This window comes from Erythranthe guttata, chromosome 11 (assembly GCF_056151865.1).
Source record: "Erythranthe guttata isolate IM_541 chromosome 11, IM_541, whole genome shotgun sequence".
Taxonomy (NCBI): domain Eukaryota; kingdom Viridiplantae; phylum Streptophyta; class Magnoliopsida; order Lamiales; family Phrymaceae; genus Erythranthe; species Erythranthe guttata.
Window position 1 is genome coordinate 4,238,003 of NC_142543.1, and position 18,917 is coordinate 4,256,919.

At 34.9% G+C, this 18,917-nt stretch overlaps 1 protein-coding gene, 2 long non-coding RNA genes and 1 pseudogene across 3 annotated transcripts; all 4 read left to right on the forward strand.

The window, feature by feature from the left end:
- The first annotated feature begins 555 nt into the window (after positions 1–555).
- LOC148766822 (protein TEEBE-like) lies at positions 556–2,643 on the forward strand (annotated as a pseudogene).
- A 3,385-nt stretch (positions 2,644–6,028) lies between these two features.
- Positions 6,029–8,553, forward strand: LOC105976323 (uncharacterized). Its single transcript, XR_016034319.1, has 3 exons — positions 6,029–6,623; positions 7,183–7,268; positions 8,330–8,553. It is a non-coding gene; the product is annotated as an uncharacterized LOC105976323 (long non-coding RNA).
- Positions 8,554–13,412: 4,859 nt separating this feature from the next.
- LOC105961742 (uncharacterized) lies at positions 13,413–14,172 on the forward strand. The gene is made up of 3 exons (XR_016034320.1): positions 13,413–13,731; positions 13,806–13,993; positions 14,098–14,172. It is a non-coding gene; the product is annotated as an uncharacterized LOC105961742 (long non-coding RNA).
- Positions 14,173–16,404: 2,232 nt separating this feature from the next.
- On the forward strand, positions 16,405–17,983 carry LOC105970834 (protein TEEBE). The gene is made up of 3 exons (XM_088825686.1): positions 16,405–16,516; positions 16,605–17,159; positions 17,282–17,983. The coding sequence occupies exons 1-3, from the start codon at positions 16,444–16,446 to the stop codon at positions 17,869–17,871; spliced, it is 1,218 nt and encodes a 405-aa protein (XP_088681812.1). The 5' UTR covers positions 16,405–16,443; the 3' UTR covers positions 17,872–17,983.
- The last annotated feature ends 934 nt before the right edge of the window (positions 17,984–18,917 follow it).

Consider the following 18,917-nt stretch of genomic DNA (forward strand, 5'->3'; position numbering starts at 1 on the left):
TAAACTCGAGGTTGATAGTCAAAAAATGAGAACGTACCTTTACAAATGAATAAAACTTCTATTTATATATCGTTGATTGAGTTGGGCTTATTTTGTTGGGCCCAAGCCTTACTTTGAAGGTGCTTGGGTTTTCGTGTAATGGGCCCGAATACTTTCGTGTATTGGGCCTAATTATTAAATAAATTGGGGTCCATTGGGTCGGCCCAATTAGGTATATCAAGTTGTATTGTGTACATCTACTTTGACCAAGATTTAGTTTTTTTCCTTTTTGTCTTAAGCGGTCAAACATATATATAAATATATATATATAAATATATATATATATATACATATTTATCTGGGTAAACTTACATTCTCAGTATAATAATTTACAAACCATACTAGACAACTAACCATGTGTGACAAATTCGACCTAGCAAGGAAATTCAAATTTTGGTCAATTAACAATAACTCTTTTGCATTCTTATATAGCAATTAATATTCATCTTCCTCAAATCCTCAAAGTCAACTATAATTATCTCTACATAGCACCACCACCCCCAAAATAAACACACAATGAAGCATGTATTACACCCACTCTTATTGGTCTTCATGTGCATGATGACAATATCATATGCAGAAGGTATACATATATATATATTTCAATTACATGCATTTTCTATCTTGATCAACATATAGATTATAAAATTTCTAACAAAAGAAAGTACTAATAATAAATAAATAAATAATTTCCAACAGATTTTTTGCAGAACCCGGATTTCGAAATCCCTCCGTCCAATACAACGACAAATTCGTCAACCTCCCAGTTCCTTCTCCTCACAAAAGCGAATTCCATTCCGGGATGGTCGTTCAACGGCACAGTCTCGTACGTCACTTCGGGGGCAAACTTGTCATTTCCACGGAACGGCGGGTCCCACGCGGTGCAGTTGGGCGAAAACGGCACGATCAACCAAACATTGAGAGCGAAAGGTGAAATCTTGGATTACGTACTCAGCTTCAATCTCATCCCTCAAAGCGAGGATTGTGCTAACAATCGAACGTCTGTGAACGTAACAATTCGCGAGAAGTCATTTCCCGATAGATCGAAGGTGTTCTCTCTGGGGAGGAACTTGAGCAGAAACTTGTGGGAAAGCCATGCTTTCTTCTTGGGGAGATTGGGAGATGAATCTGTCAATATTCAAATCACAAGTGTGAAAACAAATTATTCACAAAATAATAATCATAATGCCACGTGTTGGCCTCTAGTGGATGCATTTACCGTGAAAAATAATTGGTTGCCTAGATGGTATGAAGGTATGTATTCATTCTATCTTAGCTTATAGATTAAATTCATGGAAATGGGTATTTTATATATATATATATATATATATATATATATATATATATATATATATATATATATATATATATATATATATATATATATATATATATATATATATATATATTGTGGCATATAATATAAAAATTTATGTTCATTGGTAAGTTGGTAACTCTTCGATTATTTGGGTTATTTGCTTCAAAAACAATTGTGCACCATTATTAAAATACAATAAATTATAACATATATAGTAAAAAAAATTGAAATGAATTTTGGTTTTCTTCAAAATTTAGTTATGTATTTTGGATTTTTGTGGAAAAATAAGTGTTAGGTGAGCTCAATGAGATAAATTGGGTGGGCTACGCTAATAGAATACCTATTATACAATAATGTAAAAAAGTTTACAGTGAGAGTGGCCGTAATTTACCCTATATAATATTTAAGCATTTTCGGAGAATTAATCAAAGCTCGTTAATTGCATGCGAGTTTGTATTCTCCATGTTGGACCTAGCTCTAGCTCTTTGAGAAATTGAGATATAGTATTATTCTCTAATCACTTATAATTTCCGTAAAATTGTGCAGGCAATGGTCTAGCAAACGGAGATTTCGAGATCGGACCGGCATTTTTGAAGAACTCGTCGGATGGGATTATACTAGACGAAGAACAAGAAAGATTCGACTCTCCACTCCAAGAATGGTCTATACTTGGAAAAATAAAATACATAGACTCGAAAAACTACAAAGTCCCACGAGGCAAAGCAGCAATCGAACTATTAACCGGTGATCCCATCCGGTATCCAAATAGACCTAAACCTCCAAACCAAGTTCGCGTACACTTTGAACTTCACAATCGGAGATGCAAACAATTCATGTGCGGGAGATCTTACGGTGTACGTGCAAGTAGGGAATAACGTACACAACTTCACGGTGCGAAGCAACGGAACGGGGTCCACTTTCAAGCGCTCTATAACATTCAAACCTGAGTTTCCGTCGACAACGGAAACTTCTATAGTCTTTTACAGTTTCAACGAGACGAGAACGAGTTACGGAGTGCTATGTGGGCCCGTTATCGACAACGTAATTCTTAAAGGCTCTAATGGAGGGAGGATAAAAGTTGATGGTGGGGTTTTGGTTATTAGTATGTTTACTACTTTGGTTATGCTTATAGTATAACATAGGGTAGATAAAATTTACATGTCATAAATAAAATTATGACAAATTTCACTTATCTTAATTACTATACTAATGTACAGAAATCCGAACTGGACAGGCCGGTTGAATCTGTTAAACCGTGGATCATTGCCTTGTCCGGTCTAGTTTGACTGGTTGAACTATAATATCAAACTCCAGTAGAAATCGAGTATGTTTGCACAAAATTGTGCGTTTTAAAAAATAAACAAATAAATGGCTAAAACTTTTTTTTGTTGCCTAGTTGAAAAAAAAAATCAAAACTTAAAAAATTGAAATTGGAAGACATAATATTTTATATTATAATTTCTATAACATTTGAAATGTTTCTGTAGAATATGTTTGTATTGATATGTTATGTGTGTAAAAGAAAAAATAAGTTTGACTTACGTTTCACTTGAAAATGAGTAATGAGTTAACATGTTGTAAAAGGAAATATGTTTTATTTTACAATAAAAATTATGTATAAATAATTGTAAAATAAGAAATGAAAAAAAAGGGTTGGACCCCGGTTGAACCGGTCCAACCATGACCCAATAGCTTATTCGGGTTAATATCCGATCCGATTTTCAAAACATTACTAATGTATATTAATATAATAATATTAGTAAGAAGTCACTACAACATTTTGGGGCTTTTACGACGCATTTTTTACCAGACGGTTACATAACCGTCGTAAAAAAATGTATTCTTGACGGTTTTATAAGATTATTGACGCATAGAAACCGTCAAATATATTGGTTATCTTGACACTTTTTGACCCAATCTCAACGAATTATAAGCGTCACATAAAATTTTATAAAATTGCTACTTTTTATTTTTCATAAAATAAAATTGCTACTTAAGATTACCCGTTTAATATTTTATAAAACGGCTAATTAAACGATTTAAATTAAACAACACAATCTTATATTATAAAACATAAAACAAAAATAAAATTTACTCTCCCGCTCTAAACAACGCAATTAGGGCTTTTTCAGCAGTACCACCACCGGTGCTACAACACCTCCACCGTCTCGCTTCAACTGCCCGCGATTGCTGCGACTGCACCGCGACCTTTACCACCGTGCCGAGAGTGCTGCCGCCGACGCACAATCGCTTCCACCGACGCACAATCGCTTCCACCGACGCACATCCGCTTCCACCGTCGCACATCTGCTTCCATGGTCGCATCCACAACCGCTTCCGACGCGCCACTAACGCTACCATTACGAATGCATAAATTGGAATTAGGTATGACAAAATTACATATACATCTCTTCCAATTACGCCTGGTGTTATTTTTTGGCTTGATTGAGTTTTGATATTGTGGGTTTTCTACAAATTAGCTATGGAATTCATATGGTTCAGAAAAATAGAAAAAACTGTAGTGAAAATAATATAAATCTCTAAATAAGTTTTTAATTATAATGCTGATATTTAATTGTACAATCTGCCAGCATATGATTATATTTAATTTATTCATATGGTACTATTGTAGAACCATTAGATATTTAGAGGTAGAAATTAAAGCATAGTTACATATATATGACCAAATAAATCACAATTGAATCAGATTATATTGTTTTTTTTAATAGTTAGATTGTCCATTTTCTTACATTTTGATTACAAATTTTGCAGTTATTTTTCGATATCAACGAGGTTAAAACAATTTTCCAGAATCAACTCAAGGATATCAAGAATCAACTCAAGTCATCTTTCGAGGTTTTGAAAAATGGTGAGAATCAACTCAAGGATATCAAGAATCAACTCAAGTCATCTTTCGAGGTTTTGAAAAATGGTGAGAATCAACTAACATATATACTGAACTTTATTTTACAACTTGCATATCATGGATAAAAACTGGATTAAAATTCGAAACCGACTCCAGTCCGAGTACATAAATGGTGTCAACGCCTTTCTTAAGTTTGCATATAGAAATGGGAGTTTAGGTGATGAAATCAAGTGTCCGTGCACTAAATGTCAGAATTTAATGAATAGAAAAAAGAGGATTATTGATTCTTTCAAAATGTGTTAAACTTAATCTAATCTCTGGTTCTTTTAATTTCATACAGGTGAGCTAGCATTGATGTAGAACCATTGTTAAGGATAAGGCTGTTAATTGTTATCAAAGATAATTTTTCTCTGTCTATAAACTTCATCATTCATACAGATATATTATCGCTTTATCCTCAAATTTTGGCCTGATTACCAACATAATTTCGCTTTTTAGTTTTCAACTCAAGTGTTTGGTTTCGTGCTGATTATTTTTGCATATTTGATGATTAATTCTCTGAATGAGGTCTTCATCAGATGATTCAAGAATTTTGGGGTTTTAGATTTTCTGCACATGAATTTTATAAGCTTTACAAACATGAATTTTGATTATTTTGTTTCTGTTATGAATTCTAATTCGTAAAAAATGTTCTCAAGAAATCTATTTCGTTCACACAGGTTATGAATCGTGGAAAGCGCCAACGCAAATCTATCTCACAGGGAGATGGAGAATTTGCACCGAGTCTTCATCATAATATTTCTAGTGCTAGTCTCCCATTAAAGTTCTCTGATCATTTAATACATTCAAATGGTCGGCCATCATCATCTCATTCTCATATTCCAGTTAATGGCTATGCTGAATTTATGGAGTCTGATAGTGACGCAGATGAGGCTTCATCGACGCCAGCTGGTAAAATAATACTTATTTTAGTTATAATGTTATATTTTTCACAAAAAAATCAATATTTTATAACTTTCAAATATTTAGAAATGAGTGAGAAAACAACAAAAAATAGTTGAGGTAGAACAAAAATGCTCAAGTCATGGGGTAATGAAAAATTTGAGGTTCAGATTAATGACCTTAATCAAGCCATAGGAGAGAATGCAGCAAAACTCTCGAGCCAAATGGGCCGTGTAGCAAAGAATGGCAGTCGATTTCCTCTTACAGTTACAGATTGAAGGAAAATTGATAAATATAACAAGGAAATAACTTGGTTGGAGTACAAGGTAATCTTTCTACTCTCAGTACATTATCTTACATTATGTCTTTGGTTAGTCATCAACACCTTATTTGTTTTTTAATATTTGATTATAGGCAAACTTCTCGCTTGAAGATAATTTTAAACATCAGTTCTTAAAGAAGTTGGGCGTAATGTGGAAGAATTGGAAATCGGAGGTAAAAAACTCTTATTATTCTATGCATGAGACGGATGTCGACCGATTGGCTAATTGTCCTGACCTTGTGGAAAAAGACCAATGGCCTACTTTAGTTCATTATTGGAGCTCTAATAGTGTAAAGGTTCGATAATTGGTGTGTAAATATGTAAGTTGTTTAAGTGTGGGGATAATTGAGTTTAATTAGTTAATATGTGTCGATATGAGATTATAATATATTTTGAATTTGATGGGAAGTGTAGAAATTGTAATTATCTAAAGTATGGCTTCTATTTGGTAATTAAGAAAACTATTTGACCCTATAAGGTAATTTTAGAATTTACAAGTGAGATAAGAACCAACGTGTACTTCGTCTATTCTAATTCCTTCTTTGGCAGCCACGTTTCTTCTTCTTCTCTCACCTTCTCACCGTCTCTCTCTTTCTCTCTATCTTCCTCTCTTCTCTCTCTCTCTCTCTCTCTGTATATTGATTCTTGGCTGAAATACCCAATTCATATTATCAGCATAATCGGGGCTGCGTGGATGCTTTAGCAAAGGGTATTAATGATCAGCTCATATGATTAGAAATATTGGGGAGTCGGATTTATAGTGGTGGTGGTCTCCAGCAGCAGTCGCCGGCGGTGGTGGCTGGAATCCGACAAAGAAGACGAGTTGTCCAGAATTTCAATTTCAGAGTTTTGCCTTTTCCGTAAATCAATTAAACGGAGGTCTTAAAGATGGAGCATCGATGATCCGAAGGTACCGTTCGAAACCTTAATAAGTTAGATTTCCAGTGGTGGTGGTTCTTGATTGTTTACATCAGCGGTGGTCATCGGAATTGGCTAGAACTTCAGCTCGCTCGTTGAAACGAAGGGAAGCAAATTCTGCTGCCGCACCTGTTTTCGGAGCCGAAATCAAAGGGTTTCGAATGCGAATTTCGAATCGGTTCCTTCAGGAAACTCGTAGAGGACATCGTAAACTATAAGTAAGTGTTCAATTGTATCGAATTAGAGTATTTAATATACGTGTTTTAGAGGTCGGAATCCGATGACAGTAATCTGCCGGAAACAGGGCAGTTTTGAGTATCTTCTTGCGGGACTGTTTTCGATATGTTGGGATCATAATTTGGGCTAGGTGCCTTAATGAAACTTGTAGATTAAACTTCCAGGTTTCATTTTATGTATTATTTGGACAATTTGGATAACCGTACAATTTGTTATGATTTTTCAAACAGGCTGTGACAGTAAACGAAATTATCCGAAAATCTGTTAGGTTTATGTATTCATCTTTCGGGGTTGTTATTGACGGGTTATGTCGTTAAATGGGGATTAAAGTCTTGAGTAAAACTTGTAGATACAAATGTTATCTTTAACTTTATATATCGTTTAGGTCATTCGGATAAGTACGATTTTCGCAATGATTATTTGAATAAATTGCCGCGAGAAGCAATTGTATGCGTTTAAGAAATTGACTATGTCCTATAGTGGATGGTAGTATGACTATATTACTTTTCGGAATCTTATTTAGTTCTAATATTTGCATAGGTGTTGAGCGTAGTAAAGCTCTCATTCAAGGTTTAAGCTTAAAGATGCTTCTATAGCACTTCTATAGCACTAGCGTTGGACTCCAGGTGAGAAACTATGACTCCTTATCCAATTTCTTTCCTGCGCTTAATATCTCCTTTGTTTGAACCAAATATATTATCCATATTGAATCCTTTAATGCATTGATTATATTTTCTTGGAATATGATCCTTAATGTTTTGCGAGCATACTCGTTTCCTTGGCTCGAACTTGGAACCTTGATCTTGTTCTGAAATCTTGAACTTGTCAATTCTCTTGGTTGCTATGTTCACGGTTTTGATTCCTTGGCCTGAAAATTTTCCTTGAATCGATATTGAACTATATTTATTCTCAAAATCCTGTCTTGAATGCTTTCCGAGAATAAATATTTCGTTGGCTCGAACTTGAATCTCATGTTAATTGAAGTCATTGAGATATTGATATACTCGTTCTTGGAATCCGATATTGAACTTATGGTTCTTCTTGACTCTCATATTCACGAATATTCTCTCCTTGGCTTGAACTGAATTCTCGAACATGTTCATTATCCTGAGACTTGATGTTCGATTATCGTGATCATGACTTATCTGGTGAATGATTGACTTGATTCTTGAAATGAATGACTTGATATTCCTAAAAGGAATAATATTGATTCTTGAACCTACTGTCCCCACCCTTGAGGACGCTCTTGGGGGAGCTGGGCCCTAGGACCATTTCGGCAAGACGATCGGGCAGTATTGGGCTGACGATGACTGGTCTCCCGAATGGTACCTCCTGATGGTTCGGACTCACGTTCGTTTGGAGTTAAATGTTCTTGAGCCGAATCGGCACGTTCCGGTCGTGCCTCTTGCTTGTTTCCGACCGAGTGGCCACTCGGGACTGAGTGGAGGGATAAGGATGTGATATGATTTTATTTGTTGGGAGTTACAAGGTTGGAGACCCCACCAAATATTGAACTCAAGCCGTACATGTTACACTCTTGTACATGTTACACTTCTGTTAATGAAATTCTTGTAAAGTCTCTCGTTATATGTTCTGTTCTGTTGATTCTCATCATACTCATGGATCATATGTTTTTCACTAAGTCATTTGGACTTATTCGTTTCTCATTTCTGATATTAATGCGCAGGTAAAAGAAAGACTTAGACCTAAATTTTCATACTAAGAGTTAAAGCTCGTGTATGCCTCCGATTAGTCTCGTCGAGAGGTATCTCTATTTATGTTCCGTATAGGAATCCTTTGATCGAGAATTTTGTAATAGAGTAAGTGGTGTCGAAGTCGACTTGTAATAGAACCTCCTTTTGTAAACACGATGGTATAGACATTGGGGGTTTAATGTTTTGATTATCGAAATTTTGAGGAGCATATTTGGGGTCATTGAATGTACTGCATGTTGAGTGGTGTTCCGCCACGAGGTGCCTGCTACTCGGGGCGGGGCGTCACAGGTGGTATCAGAGCTTTGGGTTGGTAAAGCTTTGGGTTGGCTTTGGGTTGGATAACCGGGCGATGATTGACAAGAGATATTTTTGGGAATTCTGTAGTTATGAATCAAATCTCGGGGAAAATTGTGATTGGCAGTAATCGAGTCATAGAGGGCATTGAGATAATTCTTTAGCGTTTATTACTGATATTGATAGTGAGGAATACCCCGTAGAAATATCTATCCTACACGACCTAAGACGCAGTATGAGATTCTTGGTTCTTTTGGTTGCTTCAATTGGCTTCCAATTCTCCCAAGTTTCCGATGTTTATCATGAGTGAGGTTCCTAGTCTCACTTGAATTTGGTAATACCTTTTTTTACAGAAGTTCCAGTTCTTTTACTTCATAACTCGACTTCCTTATCAAAGCCATATTATCTCATTTTGAGTATTGATTTACGGTGAACCAAATATTCGGGAGCTCTTTTGTTCACTCCTTATCATTCCAATGAATTCAATTTTGCTTCGTTGGCCTATACTGTCTAATTTCATTTGTGGATCGTAATAGATTTTCTTATCTCATTTTAATACCTCATAGTCTTGGTTACCAATGTTGTGAGGTTTCGTACCCCTTCAAATTCCACATGATTTGAATTATCCCTTGTTTTGAAGCCCCTTACCTTATTGTGCTACCATCTCCACCTTCTATCCTTTTTTTTAAATATTCTATGGTTTCGGCTTATCTATTTGCCGAGACTTCTTATTCAGTTCACTTCATCTTTAGTGTTCAATTATTTTAAATACCATATGATTTTGGTCATGTTCTTGTGAGGTTCCTTATTTTTTTTCCACTACCATCTGCTTTTGATAATTGTGAGGTTTTCTATCTCTTTGAACACTCTAGTTTCGGCTAATCTATTTGTCGAGACTTTTTATTTCCTTGAATATTTCTTTACTTATTCAATATATACTACTCCATTTTCAATGTTCCAATTTTCTTGAATATCTCGTGATTTTGGTCACGTACCTTTGAGGTCCCTATTCTCGTTTGATTTGGCTATACCATTGTTATGATTCTGATATCGGATCAATCTTTCTACCTATTTTGAGGTTCTTGTTCATTTCGCCTCAAAATTCAATTCTTGTACATGTATTGTTCCATTGTTATTATTGATCACAATGGAAATCCCATATCTCATTTCAAAACTCCTTATCTCATTTCAATACTTTGGCATCTCGGTTACCTACTTTTTCAGGTATCTGATTCTTTGTATACAATATTGCTTGACTATCTTACTTCCTTTCCATTATTGATCACGAGTGAGGTGTTTGATCTTGTTTGAATGCTTCCATATTCTAGTTACGTTCTCTTTGAGATTCCTCATCTCATTTAATACTTCTTGATTTGGATAGCCTATTCTGTGAGGTTTCTTATCCCTCTAAAACCTTGTGATTCGACTTCTTTATGTCGCTTCTATTTGTTCCCTCTCACTCATAGACCATGATTATTATTAATTCAGGGTAAAAGTATGGACCTTGTTTGGGCAATGTTGTGTAATATGACTACGGTTGTATGCTTCTATTGTTATATCATCTTATGGATTCGACCTGGAATAGTTTTGACGATTACCTTACTGAACGGAAAAAGAAAGAAGAAAAAAAGGTTAAGTAGTTATCACGACTTAGAAATTCTATAGAGTTTGTTGACTCTTAAAGTATCTTAAGCATTTTGAATTCTTGATTCTAATCGTCAGGGTACAGGGAGCTAAGTGCTATGCAGGGCAAAGTGCTACGGTGTGGGAGCCACCTCTTGAACCTGCGGGACAAAGTGCTACACAGCGGGAGCCACCTCTTAATCTTGCATGAGCCACCTCTAGAGTCTCTAGTATCCGACAAGTCAGCTATATCTTGACATTGGATTATCAGTTTTTGCAATTCTGTTTGGTTAGTATCAAGAGCTAAGTGCTATGTGGAGAAGGTGTTTAGAGTACAATACCTATGTCAATAACACTGTAGAGGATTGCACTACTCTTTGTAAGATGTGAACGGACAACTACAAGAATTCGGGCTTCATGATCAACTTGCTATAAATAAGTTTTGCTCGTCATGTAGTTTGGTTGAAATAATTCACCATCAGCATTAATAGACATAATGTATATAATGTTTCGGACATGATTAGAGCGTACTTAGTGTACTTAGTGTCGAAGAATGACATTAGACTAGTTGACCTATGTTGAAATAGTAGTGAATTGAATAAATTAAGGCTACTCAATTGTCGGATATTCTGAGTCATGACTTCTCTACGATAAGTATTTATTAGGCATGCGGTTGCGAAACCACGGGAAGATTGTATCAACCGTTGCCACCTTCAATTACTCTTGATTTTAGAAGTAAAAGTCTCTTCCATCAACCGTTGCCTGGTCGACCTACTATTTGAAAACCTTTTCTTTGCGAACGCCATATATTATCAAGCTCTTCTAGTGTCCAATGTTGATACCATAAGTAAATCAGGCTTCGCCGTCCTCTTTGATTGCAATTGTGGTGCATTCAATTCCACTTTATGTAGACCAATGAGAAGAGAATTTTTGTGGACCGGGAAAGTAGTTGCCTCATCACTCTCCTGAAGATAATTTAGATCCGAAATCTATCTCTTGTAGCTAACTTACATTATCTTGATATAGATTATACATCATCTCGTTGTTATGGAAGCAACTATCTGCAATATGGGACAAAAATTACCGTTCGGTACGAGAAACGTTCGCAAATTAACTTATCGTTTGAGCGGGTGACTGAACACATTGAGGGCGTACAACGTGAATTATCGTGATGACTTGGGACAACTATCAAGCAAGCGACAATACAAACAGCTTCGCAGTAGTTCGTGGAATAAAGTATCAATCGAGCTTGCGTTTCAAGACTAGATGAACGACGAACAACTAACGACGACAAACGTAAGGGTTGTGAGATTGATACCAGGTGCTATCGGTAAAGTTCGACTTATAAAATTAAGATCAAAGCCTGCACAAGATTGTCAAAAGAGTTATACATATGTGGAGCTAGATAAATAATTCTAATTACCACAAAGATTCGACCGAAACGGAGGAGAAGAAACACGTTGTCTTGAAGAATATGACACGGATAAGTAGGGAAAGATTTAAAGATTCGATTGATATCAGACCCTTATTAATCCCTTTCATTTCTCTCATCAGACCATTTGTAGCACTCCTAGGTACAACCCTAACTAGATTGTTTCCTAATGGTTGATGTACCTCATAAGTCCCATTAAATTGGTTGACGAACCGTATCTTGGCCTTCAACTACTAGAACATTATAAATATTTAGCATCTTGCTCAACGGTAAGGCTACATTGAGTATGAGACCGATGAATTGGATAATATTTCTAATGAAGCCGTTGATATTAAGGTTCCACAAGCAGTACTTCCTAGTACTACCTCAGATTTAAGTTGAAGTAGTATTTTTGAATTCATTACGATAGTAGTTTGACTCGTTACTTAAGTCAATACCAAGTTTGGGAAGATATAGATTGTCATGGAAACACTTCGTAGAGGTTTGAAGGACTAAGCTCACACTATTTCGATCAATCTCGGATATTCTTCCTTGAAGCGACACGGCTTGAAGATAGATTACCCGCGTAAGTGTATTCATCTTAATGACGAATTCCTCAATCACAAGATTTGAAGGTATTATGGAGAAACCACCAAGTTGAAGAAACGACGGATGAGAAAGAAGAATTTTAGGAAATTGTATTTTCATGTTCGAATAATAGTTGAGAATCTGGGGACCAGATTCTTTTAAGGAGGGAAGAGTGTAACACCCCGTAAATATGTAAGTTGTTTAAGTGTGGGGATAATTGAATTTAATTAGTTAATATGTGTCGATATGAGATTATAATATATTTTGAATTTGATGGGAAGTGTAGAAATTGTAATTATCTAAAGTATGGCTTCTATTTGGTAATTAAGAAAACTATTTGGCCCTATAAGGTAATTTTAGAATTTACAAGTGAGATAAGAACCAACGTGTACTTCGTCTATTCTAATTCCTCCTTTGGCAGCCACGTTTCTTCTTCTTCTCTCACCTTCTCACCGTCTCTCTCTTTCTCTCTATCTTCCTCTCTTCTCTCTCTCTCTCTCTGTATATTGATTCTTGGCTGAAATACCCAATTCATATTATCAGCATAATCGGGGCTGCGTGGATGCTTTAGCAAAGGGTATTAATGATCAGCTCATATGATTAGAAATATTGGGGAGTCGGATTTATAGTGGTGGTGTTTTCCTTTTATATTTATGGAATTATAATTGGAAATTGTACTGAACTTACTTAATATAATTTGCTTATTTTCTATGTAGGAAATGAGTCTAAAAAATGCTTCGAACAGAGGTAACCAAAAAGTGTCGCATAGAACTGGAAAAAAGAGTTATGCTGTCGTGAGGAATGAGGTGAACTAACTTCTCACTCTTCATCACTAAAATTAGCTAATGTTTAGCTCTAAAATGAATTGAGTTGTTTCATCTAAAATGGTGCATATTTGGTGAAGCAAAGAGATTGTATTGTTTAATTTTTTAAATCGCTTTTCAGATGCAAATGGAAAACGGTGAAGATCCTAAAGAGATTGTGTTGGTTTTGCCAAGAGCACATTGGATAAGAGGACTTCTAAATTTATTGTGTGTTATTTATTATTTATATTTTGATAATCTTTGTTTTCAATAATCGCCTTCTAACTATTTATATAATTTATAGGGAAAGCTTAAACAATTAGTTTCAAGAAATCCAGAGGCCTTGAAAACCAAAAACGTGAAAGATCAACTTTTGGCCAAGTGTTTTGGTCCAGAGAAACCAGGTCAAATGAGAAAGTACGGTTTCGGTCCAACACCCAATCAAGTTAACGCCATAAAAAATCAAAAGAAACTCGTTGAGGAGAAAGTTTCGGTACTTGTTGATTCCATCCGAAATGAATTAAAGGAAGAGATACAATCTGACTTACGTGCTGTGATAGAAGAAATAGTTCGAGATATCATACGGTCTCAAACGAGAAAAAACTCTTTGGCACAAGAATCTAGCGAATTTTTAGCTCCTTCCGTGGCTAGACAGGTAATTTACAATAAATAGTCTACAGTGCATACAATATCATAGAGTATGTGGTAACACTTTGATAACGTGTATAGGACATTGGAGTTCCGGAGCCAAACTTAGTTCCGGAGTTTTCAAATACACCAGTTAATAGAGAAGATGCTCATGTAGAGTCACATGCACCTTCAGAATCATCTAGCAGGCCTCAAGTCCAAGAAACTGATGCGCGAATTCAACAATCAAGTGCAAACAAGGACAAACTTAAAAAGAGAAAACTTTATGGGTAAATTTTCTCAAACAAATTTCACCTTATTTGTATTTTTTTTAATATCTTATATTATATATGATGTGGTCTGATGATTATCAATTTGGATAATTATTTTCAAGGAGTGTAAGGAGTATTTGGAAAAGTTGATGGTTGATGTGAAGTTGAAGTATCACTGCAGGCCATTAAGGTAGTAGTTATAATAAAATTTGATGTTTTTTAGTTATCCAAATGAAAAAACACGTAAACAATTTGATCATTAAGAAATGACTTGTTTTTTTAATTGTACAGGAAGACACTATATGGTACATTGGAGCAAGGACATGCATGCAACTAATCAGCCAAATTTAATTAATTTCAAAGTTATTTATTTTTAATTTGTTGTTTTTGTTAGAAGTATTAATACTTCAAGTTCAAGTGTTGTTTTCAAGATATATTTTGTAAAGTTTGGAATACTTTTGGAAAGCAAGAATTCATGTTTTGAAGATAGATTTCATAAAGTTTGTTAATATTTGTGTTTATATTTGGCATCTGTTATATTTGTGTTGGGAAAATATATTAATATTTGTCATTTGGTTAAATTGTTGTATAGGTTCCATTATTAATTCGAACAAAATATTGAAAAAAATGTACCAGTTTTCCCGACGGTTTTCAACAGTGGATAATGTATTCTTGACGGTTTTTAAAATATGTATGAGTATTTACGATGGTTCCTAAAGCGTCGTTAAAGTTTTTTTCCTGACGGTATTTTTACACGTAGAAGTATATACGACGATCTTTTTCTTCACGGTTTTGTGACGGTTGAAAACCATCAAGCATAATGTTCCCGACGGTTTTTCTACTATTTCTGACAGTTTTCGTCCGTCGCATAAAGCCATAAATGTAGTAGTGAGTGCTCAAACATTTAAAAATGCAAGATACTTAAAACCCCTTGACCCTCCATTTTCACTGCACGTGCAAAACACGCTTTTGCAAACTTTTAAATCACTCAACTCCAATTCCATCAATTCTTAATAAAACTCAAAGCTAAACCCAAGCTAGGCTTCATATTTATTTATTTATATATTTATTTATTTATTTATTATGGAGAGATGGGTCTTAATCAAAATTGCTGTCATCCCATGGTAGAGTTGACTTGTGGTCAGCTTCTCTGCATTTTACCAATCATTAATTAGGTTTTTTCCTCAATTGTCAAAAATATACGCTCAATTTTATTTGCAACTTGGCCCTATATCGAATTCGTTGTATGGTTCAGATCTAGTTACCATGTACCACGGTATACCTACCAAGAAATACCGAAAAATTACCGAAAGAACGGTTATCAATGTTTAAGGTACGGTACTAGTACCGTACCATTACAATATAGTACGGTAGTGGTATTGTATTTCTAATACCACGGTAATACCGTACCGTACCGCAATTTATATTTTATAATTCGATTAAGATATTTACCTCGATATTATTTTTTGTACTTATATTTTTTACTTGGAAGCTTATGAATTGCAACAATTATTTTTACCTGAAGTTAGTGGCAGTGTATTTTTTTTTCCGACCAAGTTGAATTTTATAATTGGACATATATATTATGTTAAATTGTCATGTATGTTACCTATTGCCAACTAATTTTATTATATTTCATGTATGAATATCTCTTTTTTACATGCATATATATCATATATGTATGTTTAGTATTAGTAAAATATTTATTGTATGTACTAATTATTACGTACAATCAAGTACTTAAGATATACTTAGTTGTTCCATTAAATCAAATTTATGTGGGTTTATATTCTTGTTTCATTGAAGCAAGTTATGTTAATAATTCATGATTATACACTCGGGCCTTCTTCGAAAATTAGATACACTAGAACTATTTTCAATTGAGATTTACATATTTGTTAGCTCATTTGTTCTTTAATCTTTGATACAATCACCACGTACGGTAGAGTACCACGTACCGATTGTAACGTACCGAAAATAACGGTATACCAAACATTGGTATACCGAACATTTTGGTATAGTAACGGTATGAAATTTTTCAATACCACAATGTACGGTAGGTACACGGTATTGAGCCAAATGTTTGGCAACTGTACCGAATCCACCCCTATTCAGATCTATGATTCACCCAACCTTGCTCAACTTTTTTTATATAACACTATTTTAATGCTTATATAATTTAATTAGTAGCCCCACTCAACTCACTTGTGATATATATATAATTAAAAAGCTTCAATAACTATATTTTGGATATTAAATGTTTTATAGTTTTAAGTTATTGTAATTAAAATCCACAAATATTTAATTATTTTAAGAATATCTCTAAAATAAAACCGCAAGCCGTTGTCCAGAACTTCCGAAATTTTTTGAGAGTCAACTCAAGTTTCAAAGTCAACTACAACTAACTATATAAATAACACCACTCCTCTACCCGAAATTAAACACACACACACACACACACACACACAATGGAGCGTGTATTACAACCACTCTTATTGTTCTTCATCATATATTGCATGATGACATTATCAAATGCAGAAGGTATGTAATATGTATGTTTCAATTCACATTTCCTATCTTGATCATCAACATATATATAATTTCTAACATTTAAAAAAAAATCGAATAGACATTCTGCAGAACCCGGATTTCGAAACCCCTCCGTCCAACATAACAACAAATTCTTCGACCTCCCAATTCATACTCCTCACCAAAGAAAATCCCATTCCGGGATGGTCGTTCAAAGGCACCGTCTCGTACGTCACTTCGGGGGCAAACTTGTCATTTCCGGGTAACGGCGGGGCCCACGCAGTGCAGTTGGGCGAAAACGGCACAATCAGTCAGACAATCAGAGCAAGAGGTTTAATGGAATACGTTCTCAGCTTCAACCTCATCCCTCAAAGCGAGGATTGCGCGAACAATCGTACGGCCGTGAATGTATCCATTCACGGGAAGTACGATTATTCTCATAGATCGAAGGTGTTCTCTCTGGAGAGGAATTTGAGCATGAATTTGTGGGAGAGCTATGCTTTCTTCTTGGGAAGATTGGCGGCTGAGTCTCTTAATCTTCATATCACAAGTGTGAACACTACAAAAGCTAAAGATGCCAATAATAATGTCACATGTTGGCCGATCGTCGATGCGTTTACCATCAGAAAGAACCGGTTGCCTATATGGGAATATGGTACGTTATCCCATTAAATTCTTGAAGAAACAATGTATAAGTTAGAATTTCGAAAATTTCTTCGACATTCAATTTTTTTTTTTTTGGGGGTTTTGAATTTGTAATTGAGTATTCTTATGCAGAAAATAGACTAGCAAATGGAGATTTTGAAATTGGACCGGCATTCTTGAAGAATTCGTCGGAGGGAATTTTATTAGACGAAGAACAGAAAAGATTCGACTCTCCGCTCCAAGAATGGTCGATTCTTGGAACCGTAAAATACATAGACTCCACACACTACAAAGTCCCCCGAGGCAAAGCAGCAATCGAATTAGTATCCGCGGATCTGTCCGGGATCCAAATAGGCCTAAACCTCGAAACGAAATCCACTTACACTTTGAACTTCACAATGGGAGACGCAAACAATTCATGTGCAGGGGATTTTACGGTGCACGTGCAGGTAGCGGATAACGTACACAACTTCACGATGAGAAGCAACGGAACTGGATCGGCTTTCGTCAAGTCCATAACATTCAAATCTGAATTACCATCAACGGTAGAAACTTCTATAGCAATTTACAGTTTCAACGAGACAAGAACGAGTTACGGCGTGCTATGTGGGCCCGTTATCGACAACGTAATTCTCAAAAGCTCCGATGGTGGGAGGATTGAAATGTACTATGGAGTTTTGATTTTTGGCCTGTTTGGTGCTTTGGTGATGCTTATGGTGTAGTATAGTATTAAGTATATATATATAGAGAGAATCACAAAAAACTCAAGCATTATTATGCAGAAAGAAATGTGTCCATCATATATATAAATTATATTTTGTTTTGTCTGTGATTTGTATACATTGTGATTTTTTAATTTTTTAAATACCCCTAAAATGTTTGTGATGCATCTATGAAATTTTGACACTATATGTTAGGGTAAATTACGGCCACATCTGAAATAAGGTTAAATTACGAAAAAAACCATTGTATTTGGGTAATTATAATTATCCACTATTTGAACTCTGCATTTTAAAACAAAATGATCATAAGATGTTCTTGGTTTGTAAATATCAGATTGTGGTGTATTAGAAACTGAATTTTTACACAAAACGAGTACAAACTAAAGAATATTCTACGGAATCTAGAAGATTCTGTTGAATTTGACACCATAAAAGTACACATATAAGAAGATTAATAGTTGAGAAAATGGTTATAATTATCCAAAGATGAGAATTTCTTTTATAATTTATTATTACTTCAGGATGGCCGTAATTTACCCATATTATTCATCTGCTGCGCCAGCTAATGAAGCATAGTGATGAAGAAACGCTACCAACAGTTCTAGAATCTTATCTCACATTAAAGGGACTCCAACATATTAATTAAGACCAATTAAAAATGTACTTAATTAGTCTCTAAAAAAAGCACTTAAAAGAGTGTAGAAAGGTAGACAGGGTGCCGGGTGGAAGGTCATTTTTGGAAATTAAAAAAAAAATGCATCACTAATCTTATTATGATCATCATCATGGAATAGAATCTGGTCTTTACTTACCCACAAATCACATTTTCCACTTAATCATCATGAATATTTATGAAACTTGAAATGTTTTAACACTAATAAAAACAAGGGTAAATTACAGCTACCCAGAAGTTAAGGTCAAATTACGAAAGAAAAGCTCATGTTTGAGTAATTAATGACAACCACCTATCAATTATAAATCTTCTTACAGAGTTACACGTTCATTTTTATGGTGTCAAATTTAACAGAATCTTCTACATTTCATGG